Consider the following 23,343-nt stretch of genomic DNA (forward strand, 5'->3'; position numbering starts at 1 on the left):
ACTCTACACGTTTTGTAGCTCTGCATGCTGATTGCGAAGCGAGAGGGAGTAGATTTCGGTTGCGGTTGGTCTGTCTCTCTCTTTTATGGTAAAAGCCACCCGGAAGTAACGTTTCGGAGAAGAAAACCTAAACGGCCAAGTTGGAAGGGCGACTGGGCTTTCTCGAGGCTACCTGAGCCATGGCGGGCACGGCGCTCAAGCGCTTAATGGCGGAGTACAAGCGTGAGTAGTTAGGCTTTGGGTGCGGAAACGGAGAGATCGGGATGGACTGACTGTTTCTCGGTGTCGCCGGCTGTTTGTCTAGCCCGGTCGTGCGTTGAGTCCTCCTGGGCCCGTGGAAATGTCCTTACGACGGTTTTACCTGGCACGGCGCAGAAACGGGGTCGAGGAGGCTGCTGTGGGAGAGCAGGAGGCGGGCTTGACTGGTTTGGGCTGTCGCTCCTCTTTCACATATTCCTCAAAACCCCCCCCCCCCCATTTTGGGGGAGCAGGTCAAATTTTAAACTAATGTTTTTCAAACTTGACAATTTTAAAATGTATAGACTTCAGCTCTCACAATTCCCCAGCCAGCCTGTTGCCAAGTGTGAAAAATATTGAACTGGGAAACAAAATAGAAGGTAGATGGAGAATTAAGCTGTAAAAATCCTGTCATTAAATTCTCTTTCCTGATCTGCTCAGTACTGAGGCGACTTAACACTAGAGGACAATATTCGTTTTGCCTCTGGTCTGAGTGATAGAATAAATGGAATTAGGTCAGAGTCCCTTGAACGATTTTAACAAACTTGATTGCAACATTTGAACCTGCAAGATACTGTGTGATTCTTTCAGATGTCAGGAATTCTTACATGAGGAAAGGTAGCATGTCAGGAGTTTAGTGTGCGTTACCTTCTTTAAATGTAATTCTTTTTGCATACAAATTTATCTGAAAACTAGACAATCTATGAGATCATCTGGAAATTTCAGTTTCACAGCAGTCATAGGTCCTGCATGTGTTATGCATTCTTTAAGTTAGTGGATTTGAGATATTTTGATTTAGAGGAGGAGCTACTTCCAACTACCTGTTAGCTTCCCCAATGACTTTGTGTGTGGGAAGCTGGCAGGGAGTGTTGGAAATCATGTGAAAACAGCAGACCATGGTGGTGCTGCATGGTAGCGCAGTGGTACAGTAGGGGTCAATACAAATCATCTGAAAATCCTTAAAATTTCAATTCCATGGGAATCATGGGTCCCTGTATTTGGACACATTCTGTAAGTTTACCCGTTTGAAGTACATTGATTCAAAAAAAAATTGTTCTGTGATACACTGTTTCAACCAACTGAAGGTTACAAACGATATACAAAAGAGTTTTAACAGTACTGTATATAGATGGCTGCTTTCTTTTTCATAAGGAAACAAATATGGAATTGTCTGGATTAATAAAGTTCATTAACACTTTGCAACGTATAAACTGGTTTGTGGTTGTTGAATTGCCTTTGTGTAGGACAGCTTGAAATGGTAAATGTAAAAAAAGTGGATTTCATGTAAATCAACAGATTATTATAACTGATCCTCAGAGTGTAAAGTATGGTGACAGAACCATCAATGTTTCCTGATTCAGAATTGAAGCACAGTGGTGAAGCTTATGTTTTGATTACAGAACAGCCTAGCCTAAGATCAATCCTTTCCATCTTTTCACTAGTCTGAATCTTTGGAGACTTTGTGTCATTCACCATGTGTTCTAACTGTGCATGACAAGTTCTTAAGTATGTATGCACAAACACAAAGTATATATGTGCAAAAGCAATAACTACAATAGGAAACATTCTTTTATTGTTTAAGTTTGTTGTTAAATAAACCAGAGCTAGCTAAATAAACTAAAGATAGCCTCCAGATGTTCAACTAAGTTTTCACAACATAAACACTTGTGAAGAATAATAGGAAGTTTAGTCCAAAAATAATACCTGGAAAACTCTATATATTAGCTATCTCTGAGGTGAATGGTAGAATGAAATTGACAAATGCAATGAACTCTGTGTATTGTAACCTTGTTCAGTCCTGCCTTGAAATGTGATTAAACATCAGGACTTCATGAATGACAGTCATATATCTACCAATTACCCATTAGTCCATATGTATAGAGGGCCATGATTATTCAGTATAAAAAGGGATAATTAAATGGTCTTTTGATTTGATGTTGCATCTTTTCCACTAGAGAGAGCAATAGCTCCTCTTTTCACTTTGGTTGGTGTTTCTCGTTCTTCTTTTTACCTACCTTTCTATTTTATTTTTTTCCTAGAAAAGTACCGAGGAGCTAAATTTTTGGATGAAGATGAGACATTTGTTAAAGATTTCACAAATCTAATAATTATCAATTGACAATATGTATGACAGATCAAAATTAATAGAAATGTATGTTTAAAAGATTGTTTTTTTAACATAGATAATTTCAAAGAGAAAAGGCTTTTCCAGAATTTTCCAGAATACTGCTACTGTAATTGTGCAATGATGTGCATAATGGAGGAAGATTCAGTTTATGCATTCCACTCTTTTGCAAATGTATTTGGAAATATCTTCTTAAAATGTAGCCGTGTGTATTGTTTACTTTTATTGTAAAGATTTTCCTTTTTCTTAGTTACTAGGCAGAATTATCAAGGTAATGTAAATTTCTTGGCCAACTGCTTCGCCAATTTTGTTTTCATGTTCTGAAAAGTATGAATTATAAATAAATTAATACTGAAATTATTTATTATTCATTTTAGAGTTGACTTTGAATCCTCCTGAAGGCATTGTAGCAGGTATGATATTCTATTTAAAAATATACCTGTATCTTGAAATTAGAAAGCCTATATTAACATAATATTTTTTTTAAATAGGGCCTATGAATGAAGAAAATTTCTTTGAGTGGGAAGCTTTGATAATGTAAGTTATTTGAATAGTGTACATTTAAATTATGGATGGACTTCCACCACTGAACATCATAAATAAAAAAATGACTTTGTGAATTTTCTGATAATCAAAATGTCAAATTTTAGAATTCTGGAACAGTTCAGACTTATCTGTCTATCCACATAAGTCACTGTTATGCTTGCAAGTTTATGAGTTTTATAATGCACTAATTTGTCTTAAGACAAGATTTTGTAAGCCACCGAAAGTTGGTGGCCCTAACAACTATAAGTAAATAAATAATAAAAGATACAATTTGCTGATCAAATAGGTTTCATTTTATTTGTTCATAAATGTTTGCATTGATCTCTACAATGTCTGAAAGAACCTTCAATGTTTATAGTACTATAGAAGCATTATACCAGTAATAGTTTATATACCATAGAGAAACCCAAGATGTATTGCAGATATGAAGATGCCAGTTTATCTTCCTGGACAAATTTATAATGTGGAAGAAGAATTTCATTGATGTGTTCTCTTTTATCTAATACAATCATTGCAAAATGCAATTTGAATACAAAAAGATGAAATTACTTAATGCAGTAGTTTTTAGTCTCTTATATTTTGTATCCCATCAGTTACTCAGTTTGTTGTTATTAAAATAATGCCATGAATGACTTGTAGTGATCCTCACTACAACTGCCATCAGCAATGAGCTAAGAGACAGGGAGCACTCTTTGAATATGGATCTGCTCTTTCAGGGAGATGGTACAATCCCATCCAAAACAGACTGTGTCCATGTTTCTTTTGATCAACTGCACTTATATTTTGTCTGGATTAAATTTCAGCTTGTTCTTTTATATCTCTGCTATTATTGAACTTGAAGGGTACCAACTGCTTTCTTAGAATGGGTTGGTGAGGAGCAGCAAAGTGGGTATCATTAGCACGCCAATTGAACTGTACTTCAAAGCTCCAGAGAATCTTCTCCTGTGGTTTCATGTAGACCAGGGGTGTCAAACTCATGTCCTCATGGTGGTGTCATGTGATGTATCGGAACTTTTTTCCCCTTCACTAAACTGGGTAGGGGTGGGGGGTAGGGGTGGGGCCAGCATGTGATGCATCTAGCCCGTGGGCCACGAGTTTGACACCCCTGATGTAGATGTTAACGATAGTAGATAATATTGAATCTTGTAGCACAGAGTAGGTCAGTAAAGTCTAGCCCTACTAAATGTTTCAGAAAAAATATAATAAATTACAGATTTTAACTCCAAGTGATCTAGAAAGAATAACACATCTGTATTTCACAGACATACCCTGTTTAGTTTTTTACTAGGGCATTCACCAAGTTGAAAACAGTTGCAGTGCCATGCCAACATCATCATGACTGGTTGTAGGATGGTTCATTAGCAGTATTCCTACCTTTCTGAGCCATCCAAGTGCAGCAACATGCACTCACAAACAGCAGACTAGTAGATGGAGTTCCTAGTCAAAAATAATTCATATAAAGTAAGGCTTTTGGAAGCATTTAGAAGAGATGTTTATGGAGATTCTCAGTCATCCAGATTTTCTTTAGAATTGAATGAGAAGCAAAACATCTTCAAGGGAAACAAAAGTCCAGTTGCCTCTTGAAAAAACACTTTTGGAATTAAGAAGAGATGTTTTGGAAAGAATGGGAGTGTGAACGAAGTAGTTTTCTTTGAAACATTCAGGCCATGTTTTTTGCAAGACTCACATGGATGCTTCAGAAGGTCATCCTGGCTTTCTCCATTTGCTAAGAATACATAGTTACAAGTCTCATTCTGTGAGGAAGCAGTGCTGTCTGAGAATATACAGTCTTGGGAGGTTTGACCTGCAAGCAGGGAAACCTCCTGATGGTGGAAAACACTGTTTTTCTTGCATAGTGTATGTGGGCAAAGTGAATATCTTCCCATCTTCAATTTTCTGAAGGAGGTTGATAGAGAGGGGAGAGACCTCTTGGACATTTGCTGTGCAGTAATAATAGTGTTAAACAAATTATAAAGATCAGAAAGATTTGTAGTCATAGGTTTTTTTCTTTAGAAATGTACTTTTTCCTTTGACATTTGACTTCTTGATTTTTTGTATTTGTGAGGCTTTTGAAATGCATAAATGCAATATATTATAGAAATACTAAAATAAATTAAAGATCCTAATTAAGTAACTGACCTGCACATTCAAATCAAATCAAATCTCTATTATGGTCAAAGGCCAACATAAAGAGGATGGGGTACAGTCAATTTAAAGGCATAGACCAGTGTTTTTCAACCTTGGCGACTTTAGGATGGCTGGACTTCAACATTCAAAATTCCCTAGGCAGCATGGCAGTTAGCCACCTTAGCAATTTTAAGGTGGGTGGACTTCAATTCCCAGAATTCCCTAGCCAGCATGGAGTTTGGCAACCTTAGCAATTTTAAGATGGATGGACTTCAACTCTGATTGGGAAATTCTGGGAGTTGAAGTCCACCCATCTTAAAGTTGCCAAGGTTGAGAAATACTGGTACAGCCAATACAATCAGACTCCACAAATATTCATAATGATAAAAAACTAAAAATATACAACAGAAAATATAAAAAGTTCTTCACACAGTTCATGTATTATTGTTACAGTATTATATTTATGGCACTAAATAGGAATATAACTATACAACTGTTGCATAAAACTATAAAACCAAAACTATTGTATAAGTAGCCCTTGATTTATGACCACAATTGGACCCTAAATTTCCATTGCTATGCAAGGCAGTTGTTAAGTGAGTTACATTCCATTTTATGACCCTTTTTGCCATAGTTTTAACTATGTAGTCATTAAGCAAATATGGGTTTCCCCATTAACTTTGCTTGTCGGAAACCAGCTAGAAGGGTTACCAATAGTGATCATACAGTCCTGGATAGTATTACAGTGGACATAAACATATGTCAGTTGCCAAGTGCCTGAATTTTGATCATGTGCTGTTATAACTTTAAATGGTCACTAAACAAATGCAAGTCGACTATCTGTAATAACCTTACTTAAAATGATTCCCAAAATATGAGAAAAAGTCATGCAGTTTCTATTGATCATTTGCTTAATAATTTGTTTCTAATAAACTATGCTTGTTTAACTCATTTAGAATCTCATGCATGTCTAAAGCATGTCTAAAGCATATAAATACCCATCTTTCTTCCAATAAATGAATTAATTTGACTATTAGATTATGATTGTGAATACTGTTGTATGCAAATAAATGTACTGAACTTTATGCAGGCTAATATGTTTTTTCTATTTCTTATCAGAATATCTTAGATTTGGAATTGATGATTTGTTTAAATCTTACTGTTCATTATGATAACAATGTAGGCACTGGACATTGTTGGAACTTGGTTTACCCTACAGCTAATTTTTAAAATAATAAGTACAACTTTAATACAATATCTCCAAAGGTTATCTAGATATGTAATTGTATGTTTTAGTTTATATGATATGTGAATTTGTTTCAACTTGGAATTCCCCTTTGTGCATTAGGAAGTGGAAGGATAAAATAAAAACAGAAGAAATAAGCTTCCTTATGAACATAAAACCCTGATTATCTCATTAACTGGCTTCATGTAAATGTTTGCCTATTTAAGTATATCATTGCACAAACACTCTCCACCTTTTTATTTTCTTTAGCAATATTTTAATTTTGTATAATGCAAGTTGTAGTCAAATGTTTTGTGTATATTCCAAGATACATGTATTATCTAATGACTGCATAAAACTAATATTCTGAGGTGTTCCATTTTGTCTCTTGTTATTTCAGATGAAATCATTGATTTATAATGAAAACTCTTGCAGTTCTTTTTTTTTTACATTAAAAATAATTTATTGTAAAACTTCAGTTTTGACTTCCAAGATGTGATGAACACCCCTCATAAAATGATAGAAACAAACTGTAGACAGTTGATTCAAAAACTACCATTTTAGGTTTTCTTAGAAACATTTACAAAATGCATGTTAAATATAAAAATAATATAAGATAATATTTATGTGAAATTATCAATATTTGTACCACATAAATTTAGTTTTAAACAAGATCTTCTACTTGAATGAATACTGTAGCAAGATTCTATCAAATGGTATCAGTTTCATTCAGTTGAGGTCAGTTTTTTTTCTTTCTACTTTCCTTTTGTATGGTGAGCCAAACTAGAATACAATAACATTAAATAACAGTAGAAAATCACAAATTGCTTAGTGTGCAGAAGCCTATATTTGATGCCTGGCTTTAATGTAATAACTCTTTGTAATTGAATACACCCAAATATAATGAAGCTTTGTTTTGAACAAATACATATTCTTTCATATCATTGTAAGGCCTAGTCGCTGATACACCTGAGAAGATAAAAGTTGGGGTCCTTGGACAGGAATATACTTGAAAAGAATTAAAATTAGAATTAGAAATTACAAAATTAGAATTACAAAGATTCAAAGCTGTTTATGTAAATAACATTCAAATTATATATTGTATGTTAATAGATACAATATATTTTACATTGTCTTAAGGAATATGAAGATGCAGTAGTGGGAAATATTTAAATTGGCCTTTTCCTTGCTAATTTAAATATAAATTATTGGGGCAGATTAGTTGTACCTAGATATGCTGTTGGAGACATGCACAGAAGGAATATGGTGAGAGTAAAAGGGTAGGAAAAGGGTAGGAAAAGAGAATCAGTATTGTACCACTAGGCGGAAAAGGGTTGTACTACTAGGTTCTCAAAAAAAAAAAAAAGTGAACTTGAGAATAGGGCTTAATAATTATGTTGGATGTACATACTATATTGGACACAGGATAGCAATAAATGTAAAGTCAGGTGAAATAAATGAAGGCTTTGTTGAAATAAAACTTGAAGAACATGGTAGATCTATAAGAGAAATTAGAAAAAGACAGGAAAAAATGATGAACTATACCATAAGAGCTATATGATGGTGATATTTTTCACATAGTAATCTAGTTCTCTACAGATAAAACTCTTAAAGAAACCTGTGTGGATGCTTTCCCATTAATGATTTTAGTTGCTAGTATGTACTTATATGTTTCTAGTGTGTATTATCTTAACACAATCATTTAAAAACATTTTGGATGCGTTCCTTATGCTAGGATAGCCTGCATTTCTTAAATATGAATATTGAAGTTGCTTTGACTTGATGGGTTACATTTCATTGCATACATCTTGTCATAAGGCCATGACTAAAGTTATTTTATAAGCCTTGGTTATTTAAAAACTTTTAAATTGCAGCTTTTGACACCTTTGTCCATGTTGAATAAGCTGTGCTCAAAGCACCATTTTCAGCGCTTGCTAGCAATATTTCTTGACGTGCAGTACTAAAATCTGGAACATGCCTTGGAGACAGATTGAATATAATTAAATAAACACACCCTAGCAATTATGTAGTATTGTGACCTTCCTTATAACTTAAATGTACAAGCTTTGATTTCTCAGCCCTTCAGCTTTTTGTTTTAGAGTAGTGGTAATGATATGAGAAAGTTTAGCCTAAATTCCTTTCAGCTTCTTTCCTGAAATAAAGTAATCTGATGAAATTGGTATAGATTTACTGGAGGGACTGTTTAGTGCAGAACTGTTGTGCTGTAACTATTAACTGATAATGCAATGCAGGATGATTGGTGGAGAGCAGAGGCTTGCTATCTTTTTTTATCAGTTCTGTTATCTGTATTTTATTTAAATATCTGCTTTTGGCAAAAGCTAAATCAAAAGAGAATTCAGTAAAAGTTGAAATCTAAGCTCTTGCAAAGTTCTCTTAATGTTTCAGAATTTCACTAGAACGTTATGTCAACTTTATTAAAATAATTAATAATATAGAGGTGGTTCCAGCTAAGAAATTATGAAGTTTTGTATCACTAGTCCTAGCCATATTTGAATAAGAAGAGACTTATACTTTAAGAGAAGCTGCGTTGATTTAAATCATACCATACATATTCTCTTTAGATAACTCAGACTGTCATTAGTTAGGAAAAACACTTTTCTAATAATTAGATAGCCAGTTTTATTTAAAAAAAAATACAAGTTTAAAATTTATGGTAGTTATACAACCATACCAATTTAGGGGACTTTTCTCATTTGCATCTAACTGTAACACAAATCTGTGTTACATATTTAGGATCTAATGTTCTTATCCCCAAATGTTTCACAGTCAGAATGATTCCTTTCAAGGATGAAATATTAGTAAGTTGGAAGGGCATTTTCATACTTCTGGTAAAGTTTGAATGGGATGTTTTACAGCTAGAATATTTTGACATTGAAACAATTTGTACACCTCTAGGACAGGGATGTCAAACTCATGGCCCTCTGTTATGGTTACATGAAAACAGACTTTAAATTTAATACATATCAGTAGTAAAGCTTTGAAATGCTACAGATTGTATATAATTCATTTGTGTGTCACTGATTTAATGTTTGTTTATTTAAAAGTATTAAATAGCTCCAGACTTTAAAATTCTCTTTCTTTCTTTCTTTCTTTCTTTCTTTCTTTCTTTCTTTCTTTCTTTCTTTCTTTCTTTCTTTCTTTCTTTCTTTCTTTCTTTCTTTCTTTCTTTCTTTCTTTCTTTCTTTCTTTCTTTCTTTCTTTCTTTCTTTCTTTCTTTCTTTTTTGCTTCTAGGGGTCCAGAAGACACGTGCTTTGAGTATGGAGTTTTTCCTGCTATTCTGAGTTTTCCTCTTGATTATCCTTTAAGTCCTCCAAAGATGAGGTTCACATGTGAAATGTTTCACCCTAACAGTAAGTTTTGCCAGTAGAGATGCGCTGTGTTTTCATATCAGTAAAAAAAAAACTGTTAAGTCTATGAAGTCTAGTATTATTCATTTAGCTTCTCCCGCCCCAAATTATGGCAATCTGAATCCTTTTTTAAATGAGAGATGGAATTTTTCAGTACCAATTAGGGTGTAGATTTTAAATTATTAACTATTTTGTTTAACTCTTTTGCTCACATTTAATTGATACACAGTTCTTCACTTGTAGATTCATTTTTTGTTATGAACTAGATTTTTAATTTTAGTGATTGCATCTATCCCACAGTTGATAATATTTTTCTCATTGATGAGCAACATACAGAGATATGAAATAAAGGTTATGTAACATCTGGCTGTACTTCAGGATACTTTTTTCAAACAGATGTAATTCCACAAGTGAACTAGGCTGAAGAAAAAAGTTTTAAAATAATAAATATATTACATATTTATCATATAGTGAGTTTGGCCTAGTTTTAGGGCACTAGGCTAGAAACCAGGAAACTATGACTTCTCGTCCTGCCTTAGGAATGAAAACCTGCTGAGAGAGAGACTTAAGTATGGCAATTAACAGTCTGCAATTACACAATAGTATAAAAGTTAAATAATATTAAATTTGAAATCTGGAAAATGTATTTTTTCCCAGAATTCAGGAATTTCATTAGTAATATTTATTTACTGTTTGGTCTACCCTCAATATCACAATCAAACAAACAGTTCCAAAGAAAAATACAGGATTGATGATTAGAGTTATTGGAAAGTTTGGTTGAACTATGTGTCTATGTGGTCACTAGTAGTTGAACTTGACTGAAGTAGGACTTTATTGTTAATATTCAAAATATAAATAAGAAAAATAAACATCTTGCATGTTGCATTCACTTCTAGTTACTATAGGCACCAAACACTTTGAATTGGAGTTTTCATTGAGATTTAGTTTTATAATGTGAACTCTTAATTCTTAATTTTAGCAAACAGTGTGTTTCAAAATATATTTTGATTTAGAGAATACTATTTTGTGAATGTTATTAAAAACAAAGACAATAAACAATATAAACATTAGAAGAACATTAAACATTAAGGATTGTTCTATCTGATTTATAAATTCCCAGATGTAATTTATTTTAAGGAAAATCATTTGCAGAGTGAATTCAGTTGTAATGATTTTAGTCAGTTTTTTAGGAGCAGAATAAAAATATCATCACCTTCTTCCAGCATGTTTTTAACACTTCATTCTAGCCTACAGCCATGGTATTCCTTGGTATTCTCTGATTCAGATACCATATGCACCAGGCCTGACCCTGTTAATTTTCAAGCCCAGACTAGATCAGCAAATTATTACTATTTACTGAAGCTAACTTATTTTAAATGCAGCCATAATTTTGGAAAGCCAGTTCTACACTTATTAACTCATAAAGACAGAGCTTCCCTCTTTTTTGTTGATATCTTGCTATTTTTTGATGAAACTGGTATTTGCCCCAGTACATGTCTTGCATTCTTCTTTACTTCTTTTATCTGTCAACTTTATTAATCCTATAAACAGCTATAAATTACTATAATACCATTCTCTGACAAAAATGAAAATATACAGGAAAGCTACAGTGATGTTTAACTCCAGCTTACAGAGAACTAGATTAGAATTGAAAGAGTATATAATTGCTGTCAGACTTCTCAACAATGTGCTAGATGAGATAGTTTCCATCCTTGATGGTAAAACTCTTCTTTTGTTGTTGTTAATATAGTCTCAAAATATAATTCTGTTAATAATTTTTATTCAATCATTATTGCACTAACTTGAAAAAATCTTCCAATTTTATTGGCTGATCTTTTCAGTTTATCCAGATGGGAGAGTTTGCATTTCCATTCTTCATGCCCCTGGAGATGATCCAATGGGCTATGAGAGCAGTGCAGAACGATGGAGTCCTGTGCAAAGTGTGGAGAAGATCCTCTTGTCAGTGGTTAGCATGTTAGCAGGTATGAGAAAGGATGGCATTCATAGAGACAACAGTGAAGAAAATTTGAAAACACAAATCACTAGACTTTTCCAGAATGTTTTATCTCCCAAGTTGTTTAATCTAGAAATTTCTAGATGAATGGTTACACAGTTGGTCTCAGTAATGCTAGGCTTTTTGCTAAGCTGCTAGAAGGCCAGGCTTAAAGGGCCATTCTTGAAAAGTTAAGGAAATAATTAAGAACCTTTTTATTTTAGTTATTTGGTCCTGGCTTATTTTGCAAAGTGTCACAAAATTAATAGAAACATTTTATTTTATTATTTTCATAATGCTTTTCATTAAAAATATATAGATTTAAATATTAAAAATACAATTGATTACAGTAAACATCGCAATACGTTGCGATATATCACATGACACAATCAAGTTTGACACCTGTTAAGTAGCCTGTTGTATACTTTAATATCAAAGTTACCATTGCATGTTATGTTACTGTGGCAAAGATACTGTCTAGGACAGTTTATAGTTATCATATTAGGCAAAGTAATGAGTACCCCTGGCTACTAGGTCTTCCTTCCAGCAATACAGCTGATTCTGTGCAGACCCTTTCAGAACAGTTGGAATTCTGCAGTGACTACAATAGAACAGACTCTTGTTTTCAACCAGATGCAATTCCCGCTTCTTTGTCTTTATCCACACTCTACCTCAGGAAGATCCTGTGTTCTTTTCCGCCCAAATCTTTTCCTGGTAGTATGGATTTTCCCCCCCATTACACATACATTTCTCCATGGATACTAATGTTTCAGTCCGTAATATTCTGCTTGTTCATGAAGGGAACAGGACAAATATTTAAAATTCAAGATATTTCCATTCTCATACAATCAGCATCTACAGGAAGTTATTTAAGTACATAAAGTGCCTCTTTAAGTGGTTTGAAATAAATAGCAAGGCATTTTCAGCAAACTACAGGTGAAACTCAAAAAATTAGAATATTGTGCAAAAGTTCATTTATTTCAGTAATGCAACTTAAAAGGTGAACCTAATATATGAGATAGACTCATTACATGCAAAGCAAGATAGTTCAAGCTGTGATTTGTCATAATTGAGATGCTTATGGTTTATGAAAACCCCAAATCCACAATGTCAGAAAATTAGAATATTGTGAAAAGGTTCAATATTCTAGGTTCAAAGTGTCCCACTCTAATCAGCTAATTAAGCCATAACACCTGCAAAGGGTTCCTGAGCCTTTAAATGGTCTTTCAGTCTGGTTCAGTAGGAATCCCGATCATGAGAAAGACTGCTGATCTGACAGTTGTGCAGAAAACTATCATTGACACCCTCCATAAGGAGAGAAAGCCTCAAAAGGTAATTGCAAATGAAGTTGGATGTTCCCAAAGTGCTGTATCAAAGCACATTAGTAGAAAGTTATGTGGAAGGGAAAAGTGTGGAAGAAAAAGGTGCACAAGCAGCAGGGATGACCACAGCCTGGAGAGGATTGTCAGTTTACGGCCATTCAAAAGTGTTGGGGACTTTCATAAGGAGTGGACTGAGGCTGGAGTCAGTGCATCAAGAGCCACCATATGGGCTTCCAATGTCATATTCCTCTTGTCAAGTCGCTCTTGAACAACAAACATCAGAAGCGTCTTGCCTGGGCTAAAGAAAAAAAAAGAACTGGTCTGTTGCTCAGTGGTCCAAAGTCCTCTTTTCTGATGAGAGCAACTTTTGCATCTCATTTGGAAACCAAGGACCCAGAGTCTGGAGGAAGAATGGAGAGGCACACACTGCAAGATGCTTGAAGTCCAGTGTGAAGTTTCCATAGTCTGTGTTGATTTGGGGAGCCATGTCATCTGCTGGTGTTGGTCCATTGTGCTTCATTAAGTCCAGGGTCAATGCAGCCGTCTACCAGGAGATTTTGGAGCACTTCATGCTTCCTTCCGCAAGACAAGCTTTATGGGGATGCTGACTTCATTTTCCAGTAGGACTTGGCACCTGCCCACGCTGCCAAAAGCACCAAAACCTGGTTCAATGACTGTGGGATTACTGTGCTTGATTGGCCAGCAAACTTGCCTGACCTGAACCCCATAGAGAATCTATGGGGCATTGCCAAGAGAAAGATGAGAGACATGAAATCGAACAATGCAGAAGAGCTGAAGGCCGCTATTGAAGCATGCTGGTCTTCCACCTCAGCAGTGCCACAGGCTGATTGCTTCCATGCCACGCCGCATTGAGGCAGTAATTGCTGCAAAAGGGGCCCAAACCAAGTACTGAGTACATATGCATGCTTATACTTTTCAGAGGTCCGATATTGTTCTATGTACAACCCTTGTTTTATTGATTGCATGTAATATTCTAATTTTCTGAGATTGTGGATTTGGGGTGTTCATGAGCTGTAAGCCATAATCACCTTAATGACAAATCACAGCTTGAACTATCTTGCTTTGCATGTAATGAGTCTATCTCATATATTAGTTTCACCTTTTACTTTGCATTACTGAAATAAATGAACTTTTGCACGACATTCTAATTTTTCGAGTTTCACCTGTACTGTCTGAAGTTTCCTTTTTCTTCTCACATGTGGATGTAGGAAGACAGGTGTAAACAGATTACATCAAATATCAAGACCACTTTTACTTGTAATTCCAAGTCATAGTATGGCATGGGGTCTAAATCAAAACTTAAAAGAACTTCATGTAGTTACTAAGAAAAAACATTCTGATAGCTTGTATTTATTGTAAATGATTGGAGTTATTGTACTCCATTCTTTTGGAACAATGCATGAAATGAAATAAATTTTGGAATTCTTGATCTTGTGTATATTTTACTTCAGTGTGTGTGGTTCTTTTAATGAGAAACACTGTAAGCAGATGTTATTACTGTATCTTCTGTTGATCAGCTTTTATTTTCCCCCACTCTAGAACCAAATGATGAAAGTGGAGCCAATGTGGATGCTTCTAAAATGTGGCGAGAAGACAGAGAACAGTTCAACAAAATAGCCAAACAAATTGTCCAGAAATCACTTGGTCTTTAAAAAAAACCCAAACAAAACATCTGAAACTCTTGACAATCTTCTTGTTGAACATTTTATAGACAGAGGCTGATAGTAGAACTCTGAATTGGTACCAAAAAACAAATCTTGCAAAGCTGTTCATGAATTTTTGCTCCTCCCTGTATATAAGCATGCATCAATCTTTTTACAGTTTGGAAGAAAAATCTCAATTTAAGACATACCAATAGATGGGATGCAAGTACAATGGAGCTGTAATCAGTTTCTGTTAGTAAAAACTTCTTAAGTCTCTGCAGTTGTATCTGTAATATCATATTGCCTTTCATCACAGTACCATTCATCTGTGTGGCTAGTAGGCTTGAGATGATCTGTGAATATCTTATTATTTAGAAAAGTATTGAAATATTGTTAGTGGAAGCTATTTGTTGCCAATGAGAATTATCCTTTTAAGGATTCTTATTTATATAATCTCATTTAATTTTAAAAAAGGAATGTTGACCATCAAAATGTTACACAATAAGGTGGACTATCTTTGTCCTTAGTTTCTATTATAGCATTCTGCTTGCCTAAATTAAAAACATTTTATGTGATTGGACATGAAGATATTCAAAAGGAATATAGTTCCTTCTGAAACAGAAATTGAACTTGATATAACTCCTATAAGCTCAGTGTTAGTTGGACAGTCATTCATAAAATAATATTTGATTTCTCTGATTGGAAACCCCACCCATGATATTTATAAGAAATAATAAAGTAATGTATGGCAGAAGAGCATTCTTCTTCCAAGCTAATCTCTAATATAAATACTTAATTTTTAAATCTAATATTGTCTACTCAGCAGTTCTAATGGAATTAGGATGACCATGATTTAGTATGAACTTTGCTGAAGGAATATTTGACTTCTAATATCATTCTTGTAATTTCCCGAGGATAAAATTAAAGGGAATACACACACATTCACAATTCCTCTATTCATTAATTTAGTTGGGCAGCAGTAAGGAACAAGTTTTTAAAGGATATTTCATATGCATTGCAGAAATCCATTACATTAAGAGGATGCCAATTGCCCTGTATCTGTTATTTTATTATGTAGTTCATATATATTAGGTAAAGAATATCTTTAACAACTGAATTAGCCTTAAACTATATTTAAATGTTTCAGTTCAATCAAATCATCATTTAAATCAATGTTTTATAGATTTGCAATCTGTGAAGGATTGATTCAATAAAATATCTTTTTGGAATTTACTTCATGTAATTTTTATAAGGTAGTCCTTGACTTAGAACAATTTGTTTAGTGATCATTCAAAGTTACAACAGTGCTGAAAAAAATGATTTATGTCCATTTTTCAGACTGGCAACCATTCCATTAATACAATTTATTAATGATTTAATAATTAATATTATTTAATTTAAAACATTCATTTAGTCACCCATCTTATGACAAATTCTGGCAGCTCCCAAACAAAAACTAAAATAACATAAAAATGTTCATTCAGGGCTTCCTACAGGATGTTGCTTACTCTTCAGTATGAATTTCCTCAATAAACACGTAGGAAAAGATGGATAGCCATACAAGTTCCCGGTATATCTACTGCTGTACTATGAAACTGTGTCATCTTGGAATGAGGACACTTTAATAAATTCTTTCATAATGAAGGCAAACTAATTGGTACATTCACAAGCAAGTTCAGAGAGCATCAAGGACCCCACATTCAGTTTAGGTCAGGGGTGCCTAACTCATGTCATATTGTGACTTTTTTCCGTTTTGCTAAAATGGGGGTGGGTATGGCCAGCGTGTGTCGCATCTGGCCTGCGGGCTGCGAATTTGGCATCCCTGCTTTAGGTTACACTTGGTTAAATTTGGTTATGATGATGCAATATCCCTGCTATTGGAAAGGCATGATTCGATAGATTATTTAAAAGGAGGAAAACTCATTATCTGGTATCATTTCCCTGCCTCTGAGTACTAAAATTAGTAATTAATCAATTTTGAAATAAATTTAAAGAATGACATCATGATGTGTCTTGCTGTTCTTTCCTCACCCTTAAGGCTTTGGTCAAAAATGTGTGATGGTACATTCTGCATTGCAAAAACAACAACAACCCCCAAACCCCCATTGTACTTGTTCCCTGATTTTTAAAAAAATATCATTAAAACTTGTTTCTTGAGAAAAATGGATGTACTATTACTATAATAGGCACATGAGTAATTTTTAATCTACATTTACCACCTCTCTGTTCGGAATGTTTGCCTAGGGTTTATAGTTTAATAATTGAAAAGGATATAAAGAATTCTTCTGCCCAGCAAAGGAAGCAGTGTTAGGACACAAGAACAGGCAAAATAATTAGACCTACATTCATCATATCGGTTTCTCTCCTTTGAAAGGAATAACTGCTGTATTAAAGGTGTTGGAACTACATAAAACAGTTGAGGCTTCAGGGCAGGGCTACTCCCTGTCTTGTTATATTTGGCCTGGCTTTCAAAAGTCACAATTATCTGCATGATGAGAAACATGTGTTGGTATGTTAGCTTTGAAGTTACTACAGGCACTGAAATTGACACCTGTCTGTTCTTTTGTTGAGATGTTCCCTTCATGTATACAAAAATGGAAAAAATATAAGCCCAAGAGTTATAAGTTTTATAAAAGTAATGGCTTGTGCTCTTTAGTTAATAGTATACACTGAATTGAAAAGAGCTAGTGGTAGCTAATAGGTTTATCTACTGGCCTTAATTGTACATTTTTTTAACTAGATGAAAACATTCCAATTCGTGTCAACACCTGAAGAACAGCAACTACAAGTAAACTTCAGTGACTTGGGGCAAATGAATTGTAGAGTATGGGTTACAGAGGCTTGTTTATTAAATAAATAGCCTGACAAAAAATGTCTTAAAGTTTAAAAATCCCTCCTTAAGTTACAAAGAATTCCTGGTATCAGAAAAAAATTGCTTGTTTTAAATTGCAACATAAACATTTTATGTAATTTAATAAAAGGGTTTTTCCCCCCATAAGAACAGTCTTTTTAAAATGATCTTTATCACAGAAAGGCAAACTTTTTAATTCACTGGTTAGTAGAATTAAAAGCCCACAAAATAATCAAAGAACATATAATGGACTCTTGCACAAATTCTCCTGAACAAAGACCATGTTTTAAAATAATCTTTCTCTAATTACTACTTAACATTCCTAGTTTAATGAGAGAGTGAATCTGACTTAAAGCTTCAAGGAAATCTTCTTCATCTTACCTTTTCCTGGTGTTGGATTCCAGGGCATTGTGCTAATGCAAGCTTGTCTCAATGTTTACTTGGTTAGCTCTGAAGAATAGTGCTGGGTATTAGAAGTGATAACTAAAAGATTTTACAAGCAGATACTATAGATCTCATTTAAAATAGCCAGTCCTTGTACTGGTTGACTTTTCTTTTTCAAGTCTCTAAATCTATTTGTAGATATCTCTGAAATGGCCCTATAAGAGATGTGGCAATTATCTGGGTAGGAAAGATTGTATTTAGTTGTTCATAGAAGCATATAAATATTAATTAAGGTATTATAGCAAGAAATCTAGCCTGATATCTTCTACATTCCCCAGCCATCCTGACTAGTAGATTTATTTAACCATTAACCAATATATCTTTTTTTCATATATATGAAAGAACACTATTTGATATTACATCAATATCCTCTGCCTAGTGAAAAAAAAATAGTAATATCAAATAGTTTGCACATTTAGATACCATAGAATATGATTAGCATTTTATTGGAACTGGGAATAATCTATGATAATGATTTATTTCAGTTCTTAAGGGTGTTTTTTGCTGGTATCTTATGCTGCATAAGGAAGGTAATGGGTGTGCTTAGCCTACAGTCTTTAAGTGAAATTTCACAAATTGATGTTTTAGCTACTTCAGACACATGGTGGTGCTTACAGCTTGAATAAATGAAACATTGTTCCTTAAAGGGGGGAAGAGAGGAAAACAACCAGCTGCTCCAGTTAACTTGGAAGATGCCATACTCTAGGACAGAGGTCTCATTCTCGCGGCCCACGGGCCAATTGCGGCCCGCAGGACGATATCCTGTGGCCCCCACCGTGATATGAAAGTATAACATTTGAGGATATTTTTTTAACAACATTTTTTGTGGAATCCCTTATGCGGCCCAGCCTCACCCAGACTCTGCCTCCAGCAGCCCCCAGGTAAATTGAGTTTGAGACCCCTGCTCTAGGAGCTGAGCTGGGCCCAGTTCTTGTGGGATTATTTTTTGGCTCCTGGTTGACCTTGATTCATCATCCCAAATCATTTACAGTATGTGCAACTGCATGAAATGAAGTGACTAATGAATTGGAACTCTTTACAGGTGAATTAATCTGTATGAAAAATCTATAGCAGATTTCTTTGTGGCAGAGGCAGCATGGAAAAAAGAGGTTAAAAGTTCTGGATTTGTAGTTAAATGATTTTATAACTTACATCTAATTGACACAAGCATGTTTTAGCAATTCTCTTTTTCTCTCCTGTTTAATTACTTGTATAGGCCACCTAGCTCCATTGTAACACTGAATTTAAAACAGTACAATCCAAACAATACAAAAAGAAATGTCCAGGAAATACAGTAACACAATTTCACAAATCAAACAATCCACAGGGGTTCACCATCTACTGGAACCCCAAGCCTTGAGAAAGAGCTAGTTTTCAGGGATTAATTTATATGACTTCACTGTAAACTGTAAACTTCTCTGGAGGGCATGTTATTGCAAAAGGCCTGGAGAAGACAACCTGCTTCTTGAGTCCCAAATAATGGGACTCCAAAGCAGAGGTGGTATTCAGCAGATTCAGACCAGTTCTGGAGAACCGGTAATGGAAATTTTGACTAGTTCAGAGAACTGGCAAATACCATGTCTGACTGGCCTCACCCTCATCTATTCTCTGCTTCCCGAGTCCCAGCTGATTGGCTGGGTCGTCTTTTGTTGCCCTGCTCAGGAGAACGGAGCTGGAAAGCAGGTTAGTGGGATACTGAGGGAATGGAGATTTTACAGTAACCTTCCCCTGCCACGCCCACCAAGCCATGCCACATCCACCAAGCCACGTCCACAGAACTGGTAGTAGATTTTTTTGAATCCCATCACTGCTCCAAACATGCCAACTCTCCTGGGTTTGTACACTGGGTTCAGTTATTTTATTTATTAAGTTTATATGGTTGCCCAATTCACAATGTCTTTCAAGCCATGAAATAATTTAAAAGTGGTAAGGAGAACCTTGAATTGCACTAAGAAGGTTATTTGCAACTAATGCAATTCACAAAAGAGTAATGTTATGTGGGCATATTTTGGCATGCTCACAACTGCCTCTTGGTTATGGACTCCAAATTAGATCTGAAACTTCTTCAAAAGTCTTGGAAATGATTTGACTGGTCCAATTTATAAATGGTAGCCATGTGCTGCCTAATAATTTCTTTACTTGTCTTGAATTGCCATCTTCTGCTTTTGTCAAAAGATTTGGTTAAGTTGTTTGAATACTTTTGTAGAAAAAAATGCAAATCCTACTATCATCTTCTAGCATTTTCCCACAGGTGCAGGCTTTGCTTTTTAAACACAAACAGCATTTCATCCAATCAAATACAGTGACCAGGCCCAACTGTATCATGTCTGTATCAGTTGTATCCTACTACCTTTGCTTTAAGGGGGTGCAATGGCTCAGCTGTTAAAAACACTGAGTTTGTCAGCTGGAAAGGTGACAGCCTGGGTTCAAGACCCAAGTGACACATGATGACAGAGTGAGCTCCCATTACTTGCCCCAGCTCCTGCCCATCTAGCAATTCAAAAGCATGCAAATGCAAGTAACTGTAATAATAATAGTAATAGTTATTCTATTCTATTCTATTCTATTCTATTCTATTCTATTCTATTCTATTCTATTCTATTCTATTCTATTCTATTCTATTCTATTCTATTCTATTCTATTCTATTCTACTACTTTACTGGTAAAGTAACAGCATTCCAGGTGCTTTGACATATAGTCATGCTGGCCACATGACCATGGAAATATCTTCAGACTATTCTGGCTTCCTCAACTAAGAAATGGAGATGATTCCTTAGAGTCAATGACTGGATTGGGGAAATCTTTACCTTTATCTTTACCTTTGTCTTGGTCTTCTGTGTGATCACTTGCCATTAGTGTTAGACCGTACAGGTGTGGGAATAGGGTGCTGCTTGTAGGAAATGACAATACAATTGTAAGTAGTATTTATTAAACACATCTATATGATCCCCCAGCTCATACAAGGTGACTCTGTATGGCCTATTCCATTAATATTTCACAATATACACCCAACCCCGCTCAACACCATCTCCATTGAAGCAGCAAGCACAATCACACCAGCCACTTGAATGGCTCGCATGTCAACCTTTGATCCCTAGACCAGTGGTCCCCAACCTTTTTTGTACCAGGGACCAGTTTCAAGCACAAACACTTTTTCAAGGACCGGGGGAGGGGGGAGAATCCGAGTTTGGTGGTTTGCTTGCAGACGTTTCATTACCTGACTAGGTAACATCTGATGTTGTTACCTAGTCAGGTAATAAAACATCTGCCAGCAAACCACCAAGTTCAGGGAGCGCCTCGGCCCTGCCTCCCTCAGCCCCATCCCTCAGGTGTCTCCCTCCCTCCCTCAGGTGTCTGCCTCGTTCTCTCTCAGTCGCTCTCTCGCTGCTCCACCAGCCCAGGAAGAAACTGCTTCAAAGAGCCGGGGGGTGGCTTTTCTGTCGCCGCAGCTCCTCCGAGCGCCCGTTACCCCCCACCACCGCCCGCCCGCGGTTCAATCCAGTGCTCCGTTCTGCCTGCCTGCCTGCCTTCTTCGTTCGGAGCAGCTTCGGCTGATAAAAAGAGGCGAATAGTTATTATTCTCAGCCGAAGCTGCTCCCAAACAACCAGACAGGCAGGCAGGCAGAATGGAGTACTGAATTGAACCGCGGCGTGCGGGCGGGTGGGGGTAAACGGGCGCTTCGGAGGAGCTGCGGAGACAGGAAAAGCCACCCCCGGCTTCTTTGAAGCAGTTTCTTCCTGGGCTGGTGGAGCAGCAGAGAGCGACTGAGAGAGGAACGAGGCGGGAGGAAACAAGCTGCTGAGCCAGAGAGCAGGACAGGCTTCGGTTGCTTCCTCCCTCCCCTTCTTTCATTTGTGTCCTTGATCCCTGATCCCAGCAGCATTCACCGAAGGCGAAGAAAGCCGCCATTTTTATTTTTTCTTCTTCTTTGTGGCCCGGTACAGAGTGCTCCGGGACCGGTCCGCGGCCCGGTGGTTGAGGACCCCTGCCCTAGACCCAATGAGAGAACCTTGTCTTCAGGGATTTCCACAAAAATATCAAAATGGGAGCCAATCTTATCTCTGGGGGAATGATATTCCAGAGTGAGAGTGCTACCACAGAGAAGACTCTTCTTTTAGGTCCCACTAGACTGGGGGTGTCAAATTCACATCATCATGGCATCATCACATGACTTTTTTCCCCTTTCCCCCTCAATCGGGCATGGGCAGCGTGTGATGCATCTGGCCCGTGGGCTGCAAGTTTGACAACCCTGCACTAGATGTACTTCCCTGTTAGGCGAGACCTGTAACATAATTTGCTTCTTGTATTTTGTCTGTTATTGTTGCAACAGCCATCTACTGCTCAAGTATATCATTGCTGATATGGTTGACGAGAGATGCCTAGTGATCAGCTGAGAATAAGCATCTCCATGGCACGCAAAGAGCATTCAGCATTGTAACCATTTTCTTTCATTCCCACTTGACATAATAAAAAAGTTCTTTTGCTGTTTTTGGTTTCCCTTGCGAACCTAATTTTCTTCTGAGGATGTATGACTATGTTTCAGTTTCTCTTTCTATAGTATCTTGAAGCCCAAGATCGCATGTTTACTCAATTCCTTTAACTAGGTCTTTCCTTTAACCTCAATTTACTCAATCTCTTTAATCAGCTCTTCACTATTATTTCTATTAGTTAGGAATTAGTTAGGAAATTCAGATCCTTATTTCTCCAATAGTATATAGATGTTACAGACATCTATTAAAAATGTAATAACATTGATACAGTGAATTAGTTTCTACAGGAAAGATAAGTAGTAGCAGAAAAAGCAAAGTTGGGTTTTGTTTACATATTCTTTATTCTGTTTTATACCTGGAAGTAGTTACTTGTCAGTGCTTGCTTCAACTGATTATGTGTGCTGTGTAACATGTAAATGCTGATTAAATGGATAGATTCTAAATAATAGTAAAGCTAATTCCATAAATCCAAGAGAGCTTTGGGATGGTGGTTGCCTCTACCACCTCACATCATCAGCTCATTAAGTGAGCTAAACCATATATTTTACAAAAGTAATATAATGGGCTTCTTTCGGTTAGGCAAAACAGCTTTTTGAACATGAAAAGGAGGGGGGCAATTTGCAACAAAGAAATAAGGGAGAGGATTTTTTTCACTTCCTCAAATATAAATTTTGGAATAGTTGTAAGAAAAAATATGATTTCTTGGTAAACAATTTTGCTAGGGGTTCTCTACTGTAAATTTCTCTCTCTCCATATGCCTTGCCAAAAAAAAGGGGTCCTTGAGTGTTATTCCTGAACATTTTGGGATTTGAGGTATCCCAATGTTTGGGGGAAGCCAGGCTGGGAAAAATTGATATATACTGAATTCACAGATTGCCATGAGATCTTCTTTAACTATGACTTGTGGAAGAGGCTATATTGGTTAAATTGTGAGTTACAAGCCACTAGG

At 35.9% G+C, this 23,343-nt stretch overlaps 1 protein-coding gene across 2 annotated transcripts; it reads left to right on the forward strand.

Annotated features, from left to right (window-relative positions):
- The first annotated feature begins 24 nt into the window (after positions 1-24).
- On the forward strand, positions 25-16,612 carry UBE2G2 (ubiquitin conjugating enzyme E2 G2). 2 transcript variants are annotated; one of them, XM_026689876.2, is made up of 6 exons: positions 25-222; positions 2,740-2,775; positions 2,854-2,899; positions 9,514-9,632; positions 11,471-11,611; positions 14,505-16,612. In XM_026689876.2, the coding sequence occupies exons 1-6, from the start codon at positions 180-182 to the stop codon at positions 14,615-14,617; spliced, it is 498 nt and encodes a 165-aa protein (XP_026545661.1). In that variant the 5' UTR covers positions 25-179; the 3' UTR covers positions 14,618-16,612. The 2 variants fall into 2 exon arrangements, with proteins under 2 accessions (XP_026545661.1, XP_087821015.1); XM_087964889.1 differs by lacking the exon at positions 2,854-2,899 and having other exon boundaries at positions 41-222.
- Positions 16,613-23,343: the final 6,731 nt, after the last annotated feature.

Source organism: Notechis scutatus, chromosome 4 (assembly GCF_049901735.1).
Source record: "Notechis scutatus isolate UNSWTSFEM ecotype Mainland chromosome 4, rNotScu1.2, whole genome shotgun sequence".
Taxonomy (NCBI): Eukaryota; Metazoa; Chordata; class Lepidosauria; order Squamata; family Elapidae; genus Notechis; species Notechis scutatus.